The sequence below is a fragment of the Salvelinus sp. IW2-2015 genome, linkage group LG2, assembly GCF_002910315.2.
Source record: "Salvelinus sp. IW2-2015 linkage group LG2, ASM291031v2, whole genome shotgun sequence".
Lineage (NCBI taxonomy): Eukaryota > Metazoa > Chordata > Actinopteri > Salmoniformes > Salmonidae > Salvelinus > Salvelinus sp. IW2-2015.
The window spans coordinates 27925068-27941187 of NC_036839.1; the positions used below are offsets into that span (position 1 = coordinate 27925068).

At 41.6% G+C, this 16120-nt stretch overlaps 1 protein-coding gene across 1 annotated transcript in view; it reads right to left on the minus strand.

Annotated features, from left to right (window-relative positions):
- Nucleotides 1-2748: 2748 nt before the first annotated feature.
- The window catches only part of LOC111977601 (coiled-coil domain-containing protein 141), a 48361-nt gene continuing 34989 nt past the window's right edge, over nt 2749-16120 (minus strand). The window contains exons 16-26 of the mRNA XM_024007108.2: nt 15192-15353; nt 14821-14970; nt 10791-10931; nt 10448-10645; nt 10040-10223; nt 9693-9805; nt 9469-9600; nt 9120-9301; nt 8484-8829; nt 6022-6956; nt 2749-5317 (exon numbers count right to left, since the gene is read on the minus strand). Coding sequence (XP_023862876.1) covers nt 5032-5317; nt 6022-6956; nt 8484-8829; nt 9120-9301; nt 9469-9600; nt 9693-9805; nt 10040-10223; nt 10448-10645; nt 10791-10931; nt 14821-14970; nt 15192-15353 — 2829 coding nt within the window. The 3' untranslated portion in view covers nt 2749-5031. The remainder of the gene's footprint in view (nt 5318-6021; nt 6957-8483; nt 8830-9119; nt 9302-9468; nt 9601-9692; nt 9806-10039; nt 10224-10447; nt 10646-10790; nt 10932-14820; nt 14971-15191; nt 15354-16120) is intronic.

Consider the following 16120-nt stretch of genomic DNA (forward strand, 5'->3'; position numbering starts at 1 on the left):
AATAAAGTTATTTTCATCTGTTCAAGGAAAATCCTCTTTGGATTAGCTGTAGGTAGGCTAAATACACCCTCCAAACATGTAGGGAGAGTTTCCCAGACACAGACTAAGCGTAGTCCTGGACTTGTGTGCTTATGTGTTTTACAACTCAAATATTATCAGGTCCAACAGTAATATGAGCAATGACTTTTATGTGTAATGTCGACTTCTGTTTTGAAATGTGCCTGTATGTCCTGACCTTTTTTTGTGTGGAAAATTGTGTTAATTGGTATTCACATAACATTCTTTAAAACTGTCATGTAAAGTTCAATAATGTAATTCATTGTCTGATGTATGTACTGTATGTTGTATGTTTGTGTATAATGTTTTCAAGTTTAATTGTTCACCTGCCCGCCTTCGCCACAAGCTACAACCACACTATCTTTTAACCACATGACACGGGGAGCAGGCTTTCCGAGATGACACACTCCAGGTAGAGATCTCTTCCCACCAGGATACCCTTATGTTCTGGCTTTGACAGGAACTGATGAGTAGATCCACAAGCTGGGAATACCAGCTTGCACTATTTACTGTATGTATGGCATTGTATTGGCATTGTTAGGCTGGGGAGAGAGCAGGTTCACTATTTACTGTATGTATGGCATTTAGGCTGGGGAGACACGGCTTACACTATTACTATGTGTATGGCATGTTTAGGCTGGAGGAGACCAGGCTACACTATTACTGTTATGTATGGCATTGTTTAGGCTGGAGACCAGGCTACACTATTTACTGTATGTATGGCATTTTGTAGCTGGGAGACAGGCTTACACTATTTACTGTATGTATGACATTTAGGCTGGGGAGACCAGTTCCACTATTTACTGTATGTATGGCATTAGGCTGGGAGACCAGGCGACATTATTTACTATATGTATGACATTGTTAGGCTGGGGAGACCAGGTTCATCTATTTACTGTATGTATGACATTGTTAGGCTGGGGAGACCAGGTTTCCACTATTAACTGTATGTATGACCATTGTCAGGCTGGGGAACCAGTTCACATTACTGTATGTATGACAGTGTCGGCTGGGGAACAGTTCCTATATTTACTGTAGTGGTATGACATTGTTAGGGTGCGGGGAGACCAGCTTCACTATTTACTGTTTATGTATGACCATTGTAGGCTGGGGAGACCAGCTTCACTATTTACTGTATGTATGGCATTGTTAGTAGACTGGGAGAAGCAGGTTCCACTATTTACTGTATGTATTGCATTGTTTAGGCTGGGGAGACCAGGTTCACTATTTACTGTATGTATGACATTGTTAGGCTGGGAGACCAGGCTCACTATTTACTGTATGTATGGCATTGTTAGGCTGGAAGACCAGGCTACACTATGTACTGTATGTATTGAACATTGTTAGGCTGGGGAGACCAGCTACATTATTTACTATATGTATGACATTAGACCAGGTTCCACTATTTACTGTATGTATGGCATTGTTAGGCTGGGGAGACCAGGTTCCACTATTTACTGTATGTATGCATTGTTTGATTAGGTCAAGTAGGTTCAGCAGGATATATTCTTCAAATTAGATGAGCTTGTGCTTTGTTCAAGGTGAAGGTAAGTCAATCAGTAGACAAAAATGCTTACCAAAATAAAGTCTCAGAATAAATTGTCTAATTACCATCAATGTCTGCTGAGTAGAGAAAGACATAAATTCACCTCACTTGTAACAAACTGCAGGAATTAAATGGGGTGTTTGCATGTCAAATACTAGTGATTTTATCAAGAATAGCCACATTGTCTCCTCTATCTGTTGCAAATAAATGTTCAGGTAGGCCAATCTCAAGCTATTATCTCAGCCCTCTATCACAGGATTGGAGCCAGCCTTATCATCTCCGGAGTGAAGTAGTAGTTAGTGGAGTGGGGAGATGGAGAGAGAGGTGGATGGGAGTGAAGAGGTGTAACCTGAGAATAGGGAACCACAGCTTGACCTGAGAGATTTTGTTACCCCACAACATACAGTACAACAGCAGAACAGACAACCTTAAAGGCACAGTCTGAGATTTCCAGTTATTAGTATATTTTTTTCAACTGCCTTATCTAATAACCCAAAACATTGAATTTATTTTTGTTTTGTAAAACAAATCGTGAACTAATGAAGCAAAGCTACAAATCAAGTAATGTCATGCGTGGTATTCCTTCAACACTACAGATATACTGTATCTTTGAAACCAGGTGCTATTTGTCTGTCAAAATGCCATGGGATCATTTTCATTGGTTATTTAATTGTGTTATAGGTGAGAGTAGTTTCATGTGGTTATATGATTTTAGTGTGGGCTCCCAAGTGGCGCAGCGGTCTAAGGCACTGCATCTCAGTCCAAGAGGCGTCACTACAGTCCCTGGTTTGAATCCAGGCTGTATCACATCCGGCCGTGATTGGGTGTCCCATAGGGCAGCGCACAATTAACTCAGCTTTGTCCATTTTGGCCGGGGTAGGCCGTCATTGTAAATAAGAATTTGTTCTTAACTGACTTTCCTAGTTAAATAAAAAAATATAAAGTGATATCATGTGTTAGGTTGACAGTTTTCCAATAATAATTCAGACTAGTAAAATGCAAGAACTGAACACCTCAGTTCTCTTCCTACAGATCTTTCAATCTGAAATGTTTGATAAATGTGCATTAAACTGTAGCTAGAACCATAAAACAGCTATGACAATGTAGTGGCAGAGAAAGCACAAACAATACATACAACTTTTAGATATCAGAAGCATTACTTTATTTGAAAGACATTGATATTTAAGGGGACTTGGCTAACACAATTTACCATCATATCTCAAAGACTTTGAGACTTTTATAGGAAGGGCATACAGTGCTTTCGGAAAGTATTCAGACCCTTTCCTATTTTCCACATTTGTTACGTTACAGCCTTATTCTGAAATAGATTAAATACATTTTTTCCCTCGTCAATCTACACACAATACCCCATTATGACTAAGCAAAAACAGGTTTTTAGACATTTTTGCACATTTACACAACATTCAAAAACAGAAATACCTTATTTACATAAGTATTCAGACCCTTTGCTATGAGACTCGAATTTGAGCTCTGGTGCATCCTGTTTCCATTGATCATCCTTGAGATGTTTCTCCAACTTGATTGGAGTCCACCTGTGGTAAATTAAATTGATTGGACATAATCTGGAAAGGCTCACACCTGACTGCATAAGGTCCCACAGTTGACAGTGAATGTCAGAGCAAAAACCAAGCTATGAGGTTGAAGGAATTGTCCTTAGAGCTCTGAGACAAGTTTAGTTTGAGGCACAGATTTGGGGAAGGGTACCAAAATATTTCTGCAGCATTGAACACAGTGGCCTCAATCATTCTTAAATTGAAGAAGTTTGGCGCAGCACTGCACCAATCAGGCCTTTATGGTAGAGTAGACAGACAGAAGCCAGTCCTCACTAAAAGGCACATGACAGCTTGGAGTTTGCCAATAGGTACCTAAAGGACTGTCAGACCATGAGAAACAAGATTCTCTGGTCTGATGAAACCAAGATTGAACTCTTTGGCCTGAATGCCAAGCATCACGTCTGGAGGAAACCTGGCACCATCCCTATGTTGAAGAATGGTCGTGGTAGCATTATTCTGTAGGGGTGTTTTTCAGCTGCAAGGACTGGGGCGAAGGTCCACCATCCAACAGGACAACGACCCTAAGCATACAGACAAGACAATGCAAGAGTGGTGTCACGCGGGACTAGGTGGGTGAAGGAATCAGACGCAGAGAGTTCCACTGTGCAAAAGTGCTCTTTACTTCGGCACACAAAATGATAAGCCCAACAATACAGGGCGCGGACAACAACGTGACAACCCAAAAAACACAGGGTGCCAAGTTTAAGAAAATAAATCCACCTCTACCTAAAACGCACACACGTAACATAAAGACAATCCCGCAMAAAACAAGGSCGGGTCCACCTACTAAAAATAGGGAAGCTCGTTAAACCAAACAACAGAAACACAGGTGAGACTAATAAGACAAAACAAACAGACAAACGAAAAAGGGATCGGTGGCGGCTAGTAGGACGGTGACGACGACCGCCGAGCACCGCCCGAACAGGCAGGGGAGCCAACTTTGGCGGAAGTCGTGACAAGTGGCTTCAGGACAAGTGCCTGAATGTCCTTAAGTGGCCCAGCCAGAGCCCGGACTTGAACCCGATCAAACATCTCTGGAGAGACCTGAAAATAGCTGTGCAGCAACGCTCCCCATCCAACCTGACAGAGCTTGAGAGGATCTGCAGAGAAGAATTGGAGAAACTCTCCAAATACAGATGTGCCAAGCTTGTAGCATCATACCCAAGAAGACTCCAGTCTCTGATCGCTGCCAAAGGTTCTTCAACAAAGTACTGAGTAAAGGGTCTGAATACTTATGTAAATGTGATATTTCAGWTTTTTTTTTTTGGGGGGGTGCAAAAATGTCTAAAAACCTGTTTTTGCTTTGTCATTATGGGGTATTGTGTGTACATTGATGATGAAAAAAACGAAATGTGAAATAAAGTCAAGGGGTCTTAAATAGTTTCCGAATGCACTGTAATACAGTATTGAAACTGAAGAAATTGCTAAATTACTGTTTTTAGCATTTATTATTAAATATACCTTATTCTCTCATTAATTGTAGGACATTTGGTCATAGAGGCACAGAATCAAATGCGCTAACTTAGATAAAAAGCAGATAAAATATAAGTATAATATTATGGATATTTTGACTGAAGTGGAGATATAATTTGGTTTTATGCACAAATTAAACAATTGTCTAAACTACAAATAAATTAAGCTCACATTCATACACACAGTTGGTGTTTGGGTGTAGTATGTAAGTGGTTATTGTGATCACGTTCAGAAGTGACACCTCAGGCAGCCTTACAGATTTCACAGTTAAAATTAGGGTTATCCAGTGTACTACTGTGCAACATCAACACTACTTTCCATTACAGTGAGAGTGGAAAAGGGTCTGGCAGTGAAAAGCTTGATATAATATTTAGTATTACTTCATAACAGCAATAAGTACAGGAGGTACAGGAGAAAACACAGAGTACCAAAACAAGTGTGCCAGTCCAGCTTGAGAAGAGCGTAGTCGGCTTCGGGACAGCTGTTGTTACGTGCTTTCACCTGAAGAGCGGCGCTAGAGGACAGGGTGCCGCTTGAGTTGACGGCCCGGCACGCATAGAGGCCTGCGTCGGTCTCAATGACCTTCTGTACGAACAATGCATGTTTGCTTTTTTTTTGTGACAGTTCTATGTGCTCATCATTGGTCAGTTTCTCTCCATTCTTGAACCTGAAGCAAGAAGTGAATTATAACACAAAACACAATCACAACACAAGAAAGACACAAATCACATTCCTATTTATCAGAGGGTGAGCTGAAACACAATCAATCCAAGCAATTATATTATTCAATGTTCTACTAAAGTGACTAATGATCGAACTTGTGTTATATAAAAGTGATGTTATTAAAAAGTAAAAAAAAAAAAAACGTAAGATTAGTAAAAAAACTCACAGATTATTTGAGTTAAATGAAATGGAATAAATGTTATCCACCAAAAATGACTTGAGTTTCAGATGTAACTATTCATGCAGTATATAAATCGATCTTATCATTTCTCAATGTGTCCTCTCCGCTCCACCTGAACGATCCTTTTGGAATTGATTTATAGAATACTCCGAACACATTGGTGTACAGTTTGCTTGTAGAATAAGCAGTGGCCGTTTATGCTAAAAACTTGTCATGCTAATGAAGAATAAAAAATAATAAAAATATTTGATTAAAATTATGAAATTCTACTGTTTATCACTTGCACCAAATACTCTGTCTGTCTCCAAAATGGCACCCTATTACATATATAGTCCACTACTTTTGAACAGGGCACTTTATAGTAGTGCACTTTATAGTGAATAGGATACCATTTCAAACGCAGCCACTACGCTACTATTAGATAAATATTGGTCTAATACTACAACTAATGCCTATGAGCTACCCACCATGTTAAAGTAGGCTCTGGAAATCCAGTGACCTCCACTTCCAGGGTCACAGGCGACCCCTCCATAACTGTGGGACTAGACAGTAGTTTGGAGAAGTGAGGAGGGCCCTTGCCTGCTAGGGTGCTCCCCACGGACCGGCTGGTACCAGGCAGTCTGATCTCTTCTCTGATGGCTGTTGGATTGCACAGGTCTGGGTCTTGGCCCTGGTCTGTGGGTGTGACTGCTGTGGTGGTTAATGGGGAGGGTGTAGCATGCGTGTTAAGAGAACGAGTGGTGGCAGCAGCAGGGAACGCAGAGGGCGCGGCAGCTCCTCGGACCATCACGCTGCTTGGGTCATGCACACACTCCTGCGTCTCTGTGACAGAGCTCTCATGCACGGAATACATGGTCTGGTGGCACTCGTTTAGGCCTAGGGGGCCGACTGGTGGGAGATTAGGGAGGTTGGGCTTTGGGAGGTTGGGGATTCCCTTGCTTTTCAGAATACTGGAGAGTGTGTTTGAGACCAGGATCGGTGCTGGGACAGTCAGGGTGCTGTGGACGAAAGAAGAGGACTCCTCTCTGAACTTGGTGTTGAGGCCGACTGTAGGAGAGTTGCAGCTTTCAGTCTGCTCTCTGATCCTCTGTTGGCTCTGGCTGTTGTTGTTTTCATTATTACGTGTGGAGCGTAACTGGTGGCTGTACTGGTTGATGTGAATGGTGTGGGACTGGGAGCTGAGACAGAAACTATCCAGGTCCAGGTCATTCTCTGATAGGACGATGTTGGACTCCGGGGTCTCGGAGAGCGGGGGCAGAGAGATGTCGTCGGGGGAAGTGCACTCATATTCGTCATTGGACAGGGACTCTTCTGTCATGAGGTTATGCCGCTGAAGGTTCCCCTCTGTCAGACCACCTGCGGGCAGCAGCAGAGGTGATGCATCTTGGGAGAAAGGCTCGCCCTGCAAGGATTGGAAAAAATAAACAAATACACAATAATAGCATGTATTGTCTTCACTATATATTTTACCTCTGGGTGATGTCATTCGGAAACATAATGTTAGCTTTCACTGATATGCGGACGATACGCAGCTGTACATTTCGATGAAACATGGTGAAGCCCCAAAATTGCCCTCCCTGAAAGCCTGTGTTTCAAACATAAGGAAGTGGATGGCGGCAAATGCTTTACTTTCAAACTCGGGCAAAACAGAGATGCTAGTTCCCAAGAAACAAAGAGATATTCTGTTGGATCTGACAATTAAGCTTGATGGTTGTACAGTCGTCTCAAATAAAACTGTAAAGGACCTTGGCGTGACTCTGGACCCTGATCTCTCTTTTGACAAACCTATCAAGACAGCTTTTTTCCATCTACATAACATTGCAAAAATCAGAAACCTTCTGTCCAAAAATGATGCATAAAAATGTATCCATGCTTTTATCACTTCTAGATTAGACTACTGCAATGCTCTACATTCCGGCTACCCGGATAAAGCGACGAACCACCTTTGCTGTCTCTGCCTGGCCAGTTCCCCTCTCTCCACTGGGATTCTCTGCCTCTAACCCTATTACGGGGGCTGAGTTACTGTCTTACTGGTGCTCTTCCATGCCATCCCTAGGAGGGGTGCGTCACTTGAGTGGGTTGAGTCACTGACATGATCTTCCTGTCCGGGTTGGCGCCCCGGGTCAGTCTCTTATATCTGGAGTATTTATCCTGCCTTATCCAATGTCCTGTGTGAATTTAAGTATGCTCCCTCTAATTCTCTCTAATTCTCTCTCTTTCTCTCTCTTTCTCTTCTCTCAGAGGACCTGAGCCCTAGGACCATGCCTCAGGACTACCTGGCCTGATGACTCCTTGCTGTCCCCAGTCCACCTGGTCGTGCTGCTGCTCCAGTTTCAACTGTTCTGCCTGTGTCTATGGAACTCTGACCTGTTCACAAACCTGATGTGCTACCTTGTCCCGGACCTGCTGTTTTCAACTCTCTCTCTCGCTACAGCACCTGCTGTCTTTAACTCTGAATGATCGGCTATGAAAAGCCAACTGACATTTACTCCTGAGGTGCTGACCTGTTACACCCTCTACAACTACTGTGATTATTATTATTTGACCCTGCTGGTCATCTATGAACGTTTGAACATCTTGGCCATGTTCTGTTATAATCTCCATCCGGCACAGCCAGAAGAGGACTGGCCACCCATCAGAGCCTGGTTCCTCTCTAGGTTACTTCCTTGGTTCCTTCCTTTCTAGGGAGATTATCCTAGCCACATGCTTCTACATCTGCATTGCTTGCTGTTTGGGGTTTTAGGCTGGGTTTCTGTATAGCACTTTGTGACATCTGCTGATGTAAAAAGGGCTTTTTAATACATTTGATTGATTGAAATTTGATGTATAGTCACATGCACATCCCTTATTCATGGGATTTTGGGCCAGAAAAAAAGTATGATAATAAGTTATGATAATTGGAAAGCCAATAGTCTTACTGAGGACTTACTGTAAGAAGACCAATCTGATCAGTATTAGAAGTATGAAACCCAGGGAAGTTCCTCTGAGCAGGGCCCTGCCTCTCCTTCTTCTGGAACTCTCTCTGTATATCAGAGAAGCTGGGAGCCGAAGCGAAGACTGGGGGAGGAGGAACAGTAGGAGAGGTGACCAGAGACTTGATCCCTGCCTGTTGGAGCACATGGACTTTCCTGTCCCTCTCCAGCGGTGAACAGGACAGGTTGAAGGTGTGTGTGCAGCAGAAAGAGGTGCTCAGCTGGTCTTTACTCTCCTGCGTTGACCTGCTGGTGATGGTCTCCACTCTGCTCATCTCTGAGTACGCCTTCTGTGTGTGATACCTATAATAATAATTATAATAATACATGGGTTTTATATAGCCCTTTTCATCAAATCAAAGTCTCTTTACAATAGTAAAAAAATATATATAATAAAATATCAACAAAACAGAAAAAGGGGAGTAAGGGGAGAGGAATGTGTGTGTGATCGCAAAGTTACTCGACAAGCACTTTTAGGCTTTTTTCTGCTCATACTCTTGTTTTTTTACTGTTACAAACTGTCTTTCTATTTGTGCAAATAAACTAAACTAAACTACGTGTGGATAGTGGCGGAGATGCACAGTTGAAGGTACCTGCTCTCTGATAACACTTTGTTGTGATGTTCTGGGTGGTGTTTGTCTGGAAGGTCCTGGCTCCTTGTTTTGCGGATATGAGGTTTCTTGCTTCTTGTATTTTCTAATGTTTTGATGGGTACCTCTTTCCCGTTCCCTCCCATGGTTAGTTCAGGAGTGTGTCCACTTTCTTTCAGCTCAGACTGAATAAATGCAGGGAACCCACATTTCATTTAACATACTATGAGTAAACAATTGTGATACTGAAACTATTGTTTGTTTTTTACAGTTTACAGATGGTGTCAGAAGTGGGATTCAAACCCACAGAAGCTGACAAAGTAGTGTCCTGTTTCCATCTCAATAAACTTACCACATCAAGAGACTCCTGGGGGTACATCTCAGCTTTCTCTGTTTCTTGGTTTGATTTTTGTTCTTGTTTGTTTTCCTCTTGTATGACATTATGCATTTTTTTTATTTCAGGCTCCTCCTTCAAAGCCTCATTCTGAAATCAGAGGAAAATCACATATTTTTAGGTCCTTTTCTATTAAAATTACTGAAGAAAATTACTAGGCCCCCCCAACAAATTCATTGTACCTGTAGTTTAGCCTCCAAATCCATTAATCCATTACAAAGTTCCTTTATTGATTCCACTATCTCATTGTGTTTGGTGAGAGTTTTCTCCATATACTTCTTTCCCTCCTCAGCACCTGTACATTAAAGACAGTTCATACAGTCCTCAATGCCAGTGTCATGGGCGTAACTTCCACAAGGACAGGGGGACATATCCCCCCCTACATTTTGAAACAACATTTTTGTTCAGCTATATGTACAGTAAGCTACGTAAGCATCCATTTCGTTACCCCCCAAAAAGATGACCCAGACCCGAAAAATTATTTCTAAAATCAAGATGGTGGTTTGTTGTGTGTGATCTGGCCCCTTACCATGCAGACGGACAGCCAGTTCTGTGATTTGGCTGATCCTCTCCTCTTGCTGGGGCACAGTGGGCCAAACAAACTTCTCAAACTGCTTGTATAGAATAGACACTGCTTCCCTGGTCTTACACTGGGAAGAGTACTTCCCTACTCTCACAATTGTAGCACTTGCTTCATCACACCAGAACTGATACTGAAATTCAAAAGCAGAAGAATTGTGAGACATTTGCGCCAGAGATAAGGGGAGAAAATGCGTGTTGATCCACTTCATTCAGAAAAATCATAACAATCATAACACAAAATATACTATATCCAATTCCCTAAAATTTGTGAGGATTTTTGACAAGATGTTAATTTCCATAATTGACAAGTATAGGGTCAATGATGTATCTTCTTAAGTGTTGTCCAACCATGCACCTCCTCCATAGCTTGCTGCAGTTTCACGCTCATGTCCAGGTTTCCTCTGTACTCCTCCACAGTCTTGTCAAAGTCCCCCAGCTGTCTCTGTAACTCATTGACAGCATCCTCTATCTCTCTGGGGCTACTGCCTTTCAGATGCTTCTCTGTGCTGGATGTCACTTTCACTGTGAAAGCCTGCATTCTCTTCTTCAATACCTGGTTGAAGAGAGAAAGAAATTAATAAAGAATGAACATAGAAAGAGGCAAAATAAATATGCATGCTAACCATTGAACAGCAGGGAAAGAGGGAAATGTGTTTKTTTTTTTACTGGATTCTCATAGCAAACAGGATGTGTCTCACCTGTAACTTTTCATTATACATCTCTATCTGCTGGATTTGGTTTTTAACTGCTTTCAGGTTCCTTGACTTGTCGTTTCTCTTCATATAATTGAACTTCAAGTTGTTGAATTTCTTCTTAAGATCCTTGAATGACTCTCTCAGCTGAAATGTAAAATATATATATATTAATAACAAAGGCTTTCAATCAGAATACAAAACATTTCAATCAGTTAAGACCTAAAATCCTATACCATCATCCCGTGTTTCTTATCTGTGTTGGCAGCTAAATCAATTGTAATTCACTCCCCTTGATACAGTTACAGAACATTGAACATGTACCATCTAACAGCACCACCAGAGAAATGGTTTGAGAGGAGGGGGGCTGGGTATCCTATCCCAGGAAAACAGAACAGTGCATCAGAGCAGGGTTGGATTCAGATTCAGTCACTGGGGGGATTATTTTGGTGATCTCAATGGCTAAGTCTGGGGACGTGATTTATACTGCAGGGCCATTTCTGTCCTGGTCGACAGGCTTCTGCAATGGTAGAATGGGCAGCTCATGTGTCAGACCAGGACAGCTGCAGCCTCACCAACCTCCCCCTGCCCTCCACAACCCATTTTGGGAGCCTCATATAACTCTAACTATCTTACTGGCTTTTTCCCGACCTGGAATGGGTTTGGGTACATGGTGAGTTTTACCGCCCAGAGAGAGAGAGGGGGTAGGGGAGGAAGGGAGAGACAGAGAGAGAAAGAGATAGAGAGAAAGAGAGAGAGAGAGAGGGTTTGAGGAGTCAAATCACAGCAAATCACAAAAGGCCAAAAACACAGCATGAGTTTCAAGGAAACCTTAAGGAAAGGCTGTTTGTTGTCCAACAGGACTGTACTATCTCACCTTTATTTAACCTTTATTTAACTAGGCAAGTCAGTTAAGAACAAATTCTTATTTCCAATGACGGCCTACCCTGGCCAAACCCTAACCTGACAACGCTGGGCCAATCACGGCCGGTTGTGATACAGCCTGGAATCAAACCAGGCTCTGTAGTGATGCCTCTAGCTCTGAGATGCAGTCCCTTAGACCGCTGCGCCACTCGGGAGCCCCAAGTAGCTGGAGTTGGGCTTGCCAAAGCAGTTACTGTATAGCTACTGAGCCAGCTGCTGCTGAGAACTACATGACTGACTTCTGACTCAGTGATAACTTAAAAGAACCAGAGTAAATAACCTTTAGGGAACTATAAAAATAGATACAGAAGAAGAATTGTATTGGTTTGCTAAAGACATTAAGACCACACAATTGTGTTATTTTGAGATTACTACAATTATCCGAGTTCAAAACATTAAAAARAAAACTGTCTCATTTATGTTGGGTTTTCTTCTCATTCAAAATAGTCAGTCATTCAAATCAAATCACATTTTATTAGTCACATGCACCGAATACAACAGCTGTAGACCTTACAGGGAAATGCTTACTTACAAGCCCCTAACCAACAATGCAGTTTAAAAAAAATACGGATAAGAATAAGAAATAAAAGTAACAAGTAATTAAAGAGCATCAGTAAAATAACAATAGCGAGACTATATACAGGGGGGTACCGGTACAGAGCCAATGTGCGGGGGCACCGGTTAGTTGAGGAAATATGCACATGTAGGTAGAGATATTAAAGTGATTATGCATAGATGATAACAACAGAGAGTAGCAGCGGTGATTACTTTCAAAGTATTGTTTAAAGTATTTTAAAATAGAAGAGATTGCTGTAGTTCAGAGAAGCAGAATGGTCTTGATGGCAGTAGGCTTGGGCTAGCTACTGTAGAATAAGGATCTGAGAGCACGGTCTGATTTAAATGGTCTCATCCCAGCTGATGAGCAGCAGCAACTGCCCCTGCTGCTAAAATGCCATCATGTTTACTCATACATACTTATGAAAGGGTGTTGGCTAGATAACCATGGCTGCCGTTCACTGACACCAACAGCCACATGGTCTGTCTTTTTTCATGGTGACACTATGACACAGCAAAGAGAGAAAAAAGTCCTTCTCTCAATTTCTAATCACAAATATTACTACTTAATACTTAACGCATAATGGCTTAATATTTACTTAAGTCATTATTAATATTAAATGCTTAGCTAGTCGTTACTATTAAGATTTTATTGATTATATAATCTACTTAAAATGTAATTCAATTGAAAGTCATATTTTTTCGGAATGTATCTTCTCGTTGTTTATTCATGCAGATATACATTATTGTATATTGGTCTGTAAAATTACATAAAACAGGATTGGGGATAATTACATTTCAATTCATTAAGTAAACTGAAAATTCCAATGCTATTTAATAAGGACAATTGAAATTGGAATTTCAGTTTACTGTACTTCCTGAATTGACAAAATTGAAATGGAATTGACACCACCCCTGAAATAAGAGTGCACACGTGCATCACTGTTTGGTGAATGTCTAGATATGTCTACTGTAGGTATGCTCAGCCAACTGTATGGTGTCCCTTGCTAAAAAGAAGTATGTCAACCTGTATCAGCTAGTTGGCAGTGTATGAAATACTGTCACATGCAATCCAAGTAATGGTCCAAGCCAGGTGATACTGTATATTCAAGACATATTTAGGGGAGCTCTCATCTCTCRGAAGGCAACAGTGCCCTGCTGGCCAGATATAATCACAACTTAATGGAACCTAATCATAAAGGGACAAATCTACACTTTATAATTTACATCAGGGGTGTATTCATTATTCGGATTCTGTTGCAAAACCTTTTGTCTGTTGCAAAACGTTTTACTCCGTTTACTCCAAATAGAAAGCGTTTTGCAACGAAAACAAGTTTTGTTCTGTTTGCTTGGTTTGCTTACATTTGGTAGCAAGAGTAAACGATTCCTGTTTCAAATGGAAACATTTTGCAACGGAATCCGGCTAATAAATGCATCCCAGTTAACATTATATATTTTYAACCTTTATTACTAGGCAAGTCAGTTAAGAACAAATTCTTACTGACAATGACGGCCTACACCGGCCAAACCCAGACAAAGTTGGGCCAACTGCGCACCTCCCAATCACAGCTGGATGTGATACAGCCTGGATTTGAACCAGCAACTATAGTGACACCTCTTGTACTGAGATGCAGTGCCTTAGACAGCTGCGCCACTCAGGAGCTGACATCAGGTAGGATTCCCCACAAAGACCTCACTTCTCAAGTATTGGTATCTCAAGTATGTGTATTAAGAGCAGAGATATTTATGGTATGTACAACCCAGCAGTGCAAGATAGAAACCCTACAGAAAACACAAATAGAAACAACAGTTTCATTTCCGAACCATCTTAAATACAGTTATATATTGATAAAAGCACGTTTTATGAAAGTTTCAAATTACCATAGAGGCCAAACAAATCATGTCTCGGGCATAAAGGGTGTGTTTGAGTAAAAATTGAGTAGCATGAATAGATTTGGAACAGAACACTAATAAATCTAGATTTGTGTGTGAACTTTAGACTAGTACCAACCATACCTCTAGGCCTGCATATGGCACTCAGATAATAATTCTTACGTCCAGGTAATCTCTAATTAGTAAGGGAGACCTCCTGGTCCCTTGTCTGACTGAGGGCCCTGGTATTGAGGACTCTTTTATTTGGGTTACCCTTCCACAGCTGATACGAGAGGAATCTGCCCTCCTGACTGGAGTGACATGAGACAAATGGCAGAGAGGGAGGGAGGGAGGGAGGGGGAAAATGTAACTTTGAATAGAGGCCCTCTAGAGACAAAGATCACAGACCCAGAGCTAAATTTAGACCCGGGACAGCTGTGCTATGCTATGCTGCTAGGTCAGACAATAAAAAGCCCCAGCAACTACAAAAGCCTAAAGCCCCAACACAAATAAATAGTTGGGCTCTTGATCTGGGGCCTGGGTTATATAAATTGGGATGAATAACCAAGACTAACAGTCTTATTGAGATAAAGCCAAAGGGTTGTTTCACCGTCCGACCACAATGATCTCCTCCTTGAAGCAGTGTGTGTGTGTGTGTACGCGTGTGCTTGAGAGAGGGTTTCACCTCAGTGATCTCCTCCTTGAAGACACAGTAGCGCAGGTTGCTGGTGAGGCTCTCTTCACACCTGTTGGACTCAGCGCTCCAGTTCACACAACCTCTCTCCAGTCTCTCCAGACGCTCCTGCAGACGCTGCACTGTAAACCCTGAGGCATGCTGGCACGGAAGGAGAGAGAAGTTCTGTATCATTAGATAATGACCATGTAATGTAACTAGATCTTCAAAAGCATACTAATATTTGTAAAGTTTAAAGACAATAAGTAAAGTAATACAGCACTTGGAGCAAGGGGAGTGCAAACACAATGAAAAAGAACTCTCAGGGTCAAGACGACCAAACAAACAGTGGTGAATGATGAGGTGTTGCCTTCCAGTCTCACCGACTGCTGGACAGTGTTGCTGATGTCTCCTCCCAGAGAGATAGCCAGCTTGTACAGGTGTCTGATGTGGCTCTGTCTGTCCTGGTGTTGGATCAGCTGGATCTTAGCCTGGCTCGTCTCGCTGAACCCTGTCACAGGCTCCGACGTTAACAGCTTATCCAGCTGGGGACACAACAATTAACCAATTAGGATGCTGTTTACTGAACGGTTATCCAATTAGGTGGCTGTTTATTTGTTGCTATGATCAGTATCTATGTGAATGTTTGATGATGTTTGCATATCACCAGGTGGTCAAGATTCGATTTCGAATAACCAAGTATTGCAGCCTTATATTCAATTAGTGTTCTATTAGTGTGTTCTGGGGTATCTTGTCTAGGAAACCCCCTGAGCTCATAGAATGCTGATTTATTCTCTTGGATTATATCTAGACTCATMTTGTGTAATGATGCCGTTATTCATTAAATAGGTGTTTATTTAACTTCATTTCTCCTATCAAATAGATTTTTCACGTGCCGAATACAACAGGTGTAGACTTAACCGTGAAATGAAGGCTTGCTTATTAGCCCTTCCCAAAAATAGTAACACAAGAGGAATAAAATACACAAGAATGGAGCTATATTCAGGGAGATACAGTATGTGCAGAGGTACAAGGTATTTGAGGTAGATATGTGCATGAAAGGTAAAGTGACTAGGCATCACGGTAGATAACAATATGAGTAAAATAAAGAACAGAGTAGCAGCAGCATATGAGTGTGTTGTGTCTGTATGCGTGTGTGTGTATTTGTGTTTGTGTTGTCATGTGTGTGCAATGTGCTAATGTAGTGTATGTGAATGTGTATGGGTTTTGTGTGAGAGTGTCAGTGTAATGTGTGTGAGTATGTATATAGTGTGTATACAGTATATAGTCTTGTGAGTGTGCATAAAGTCAG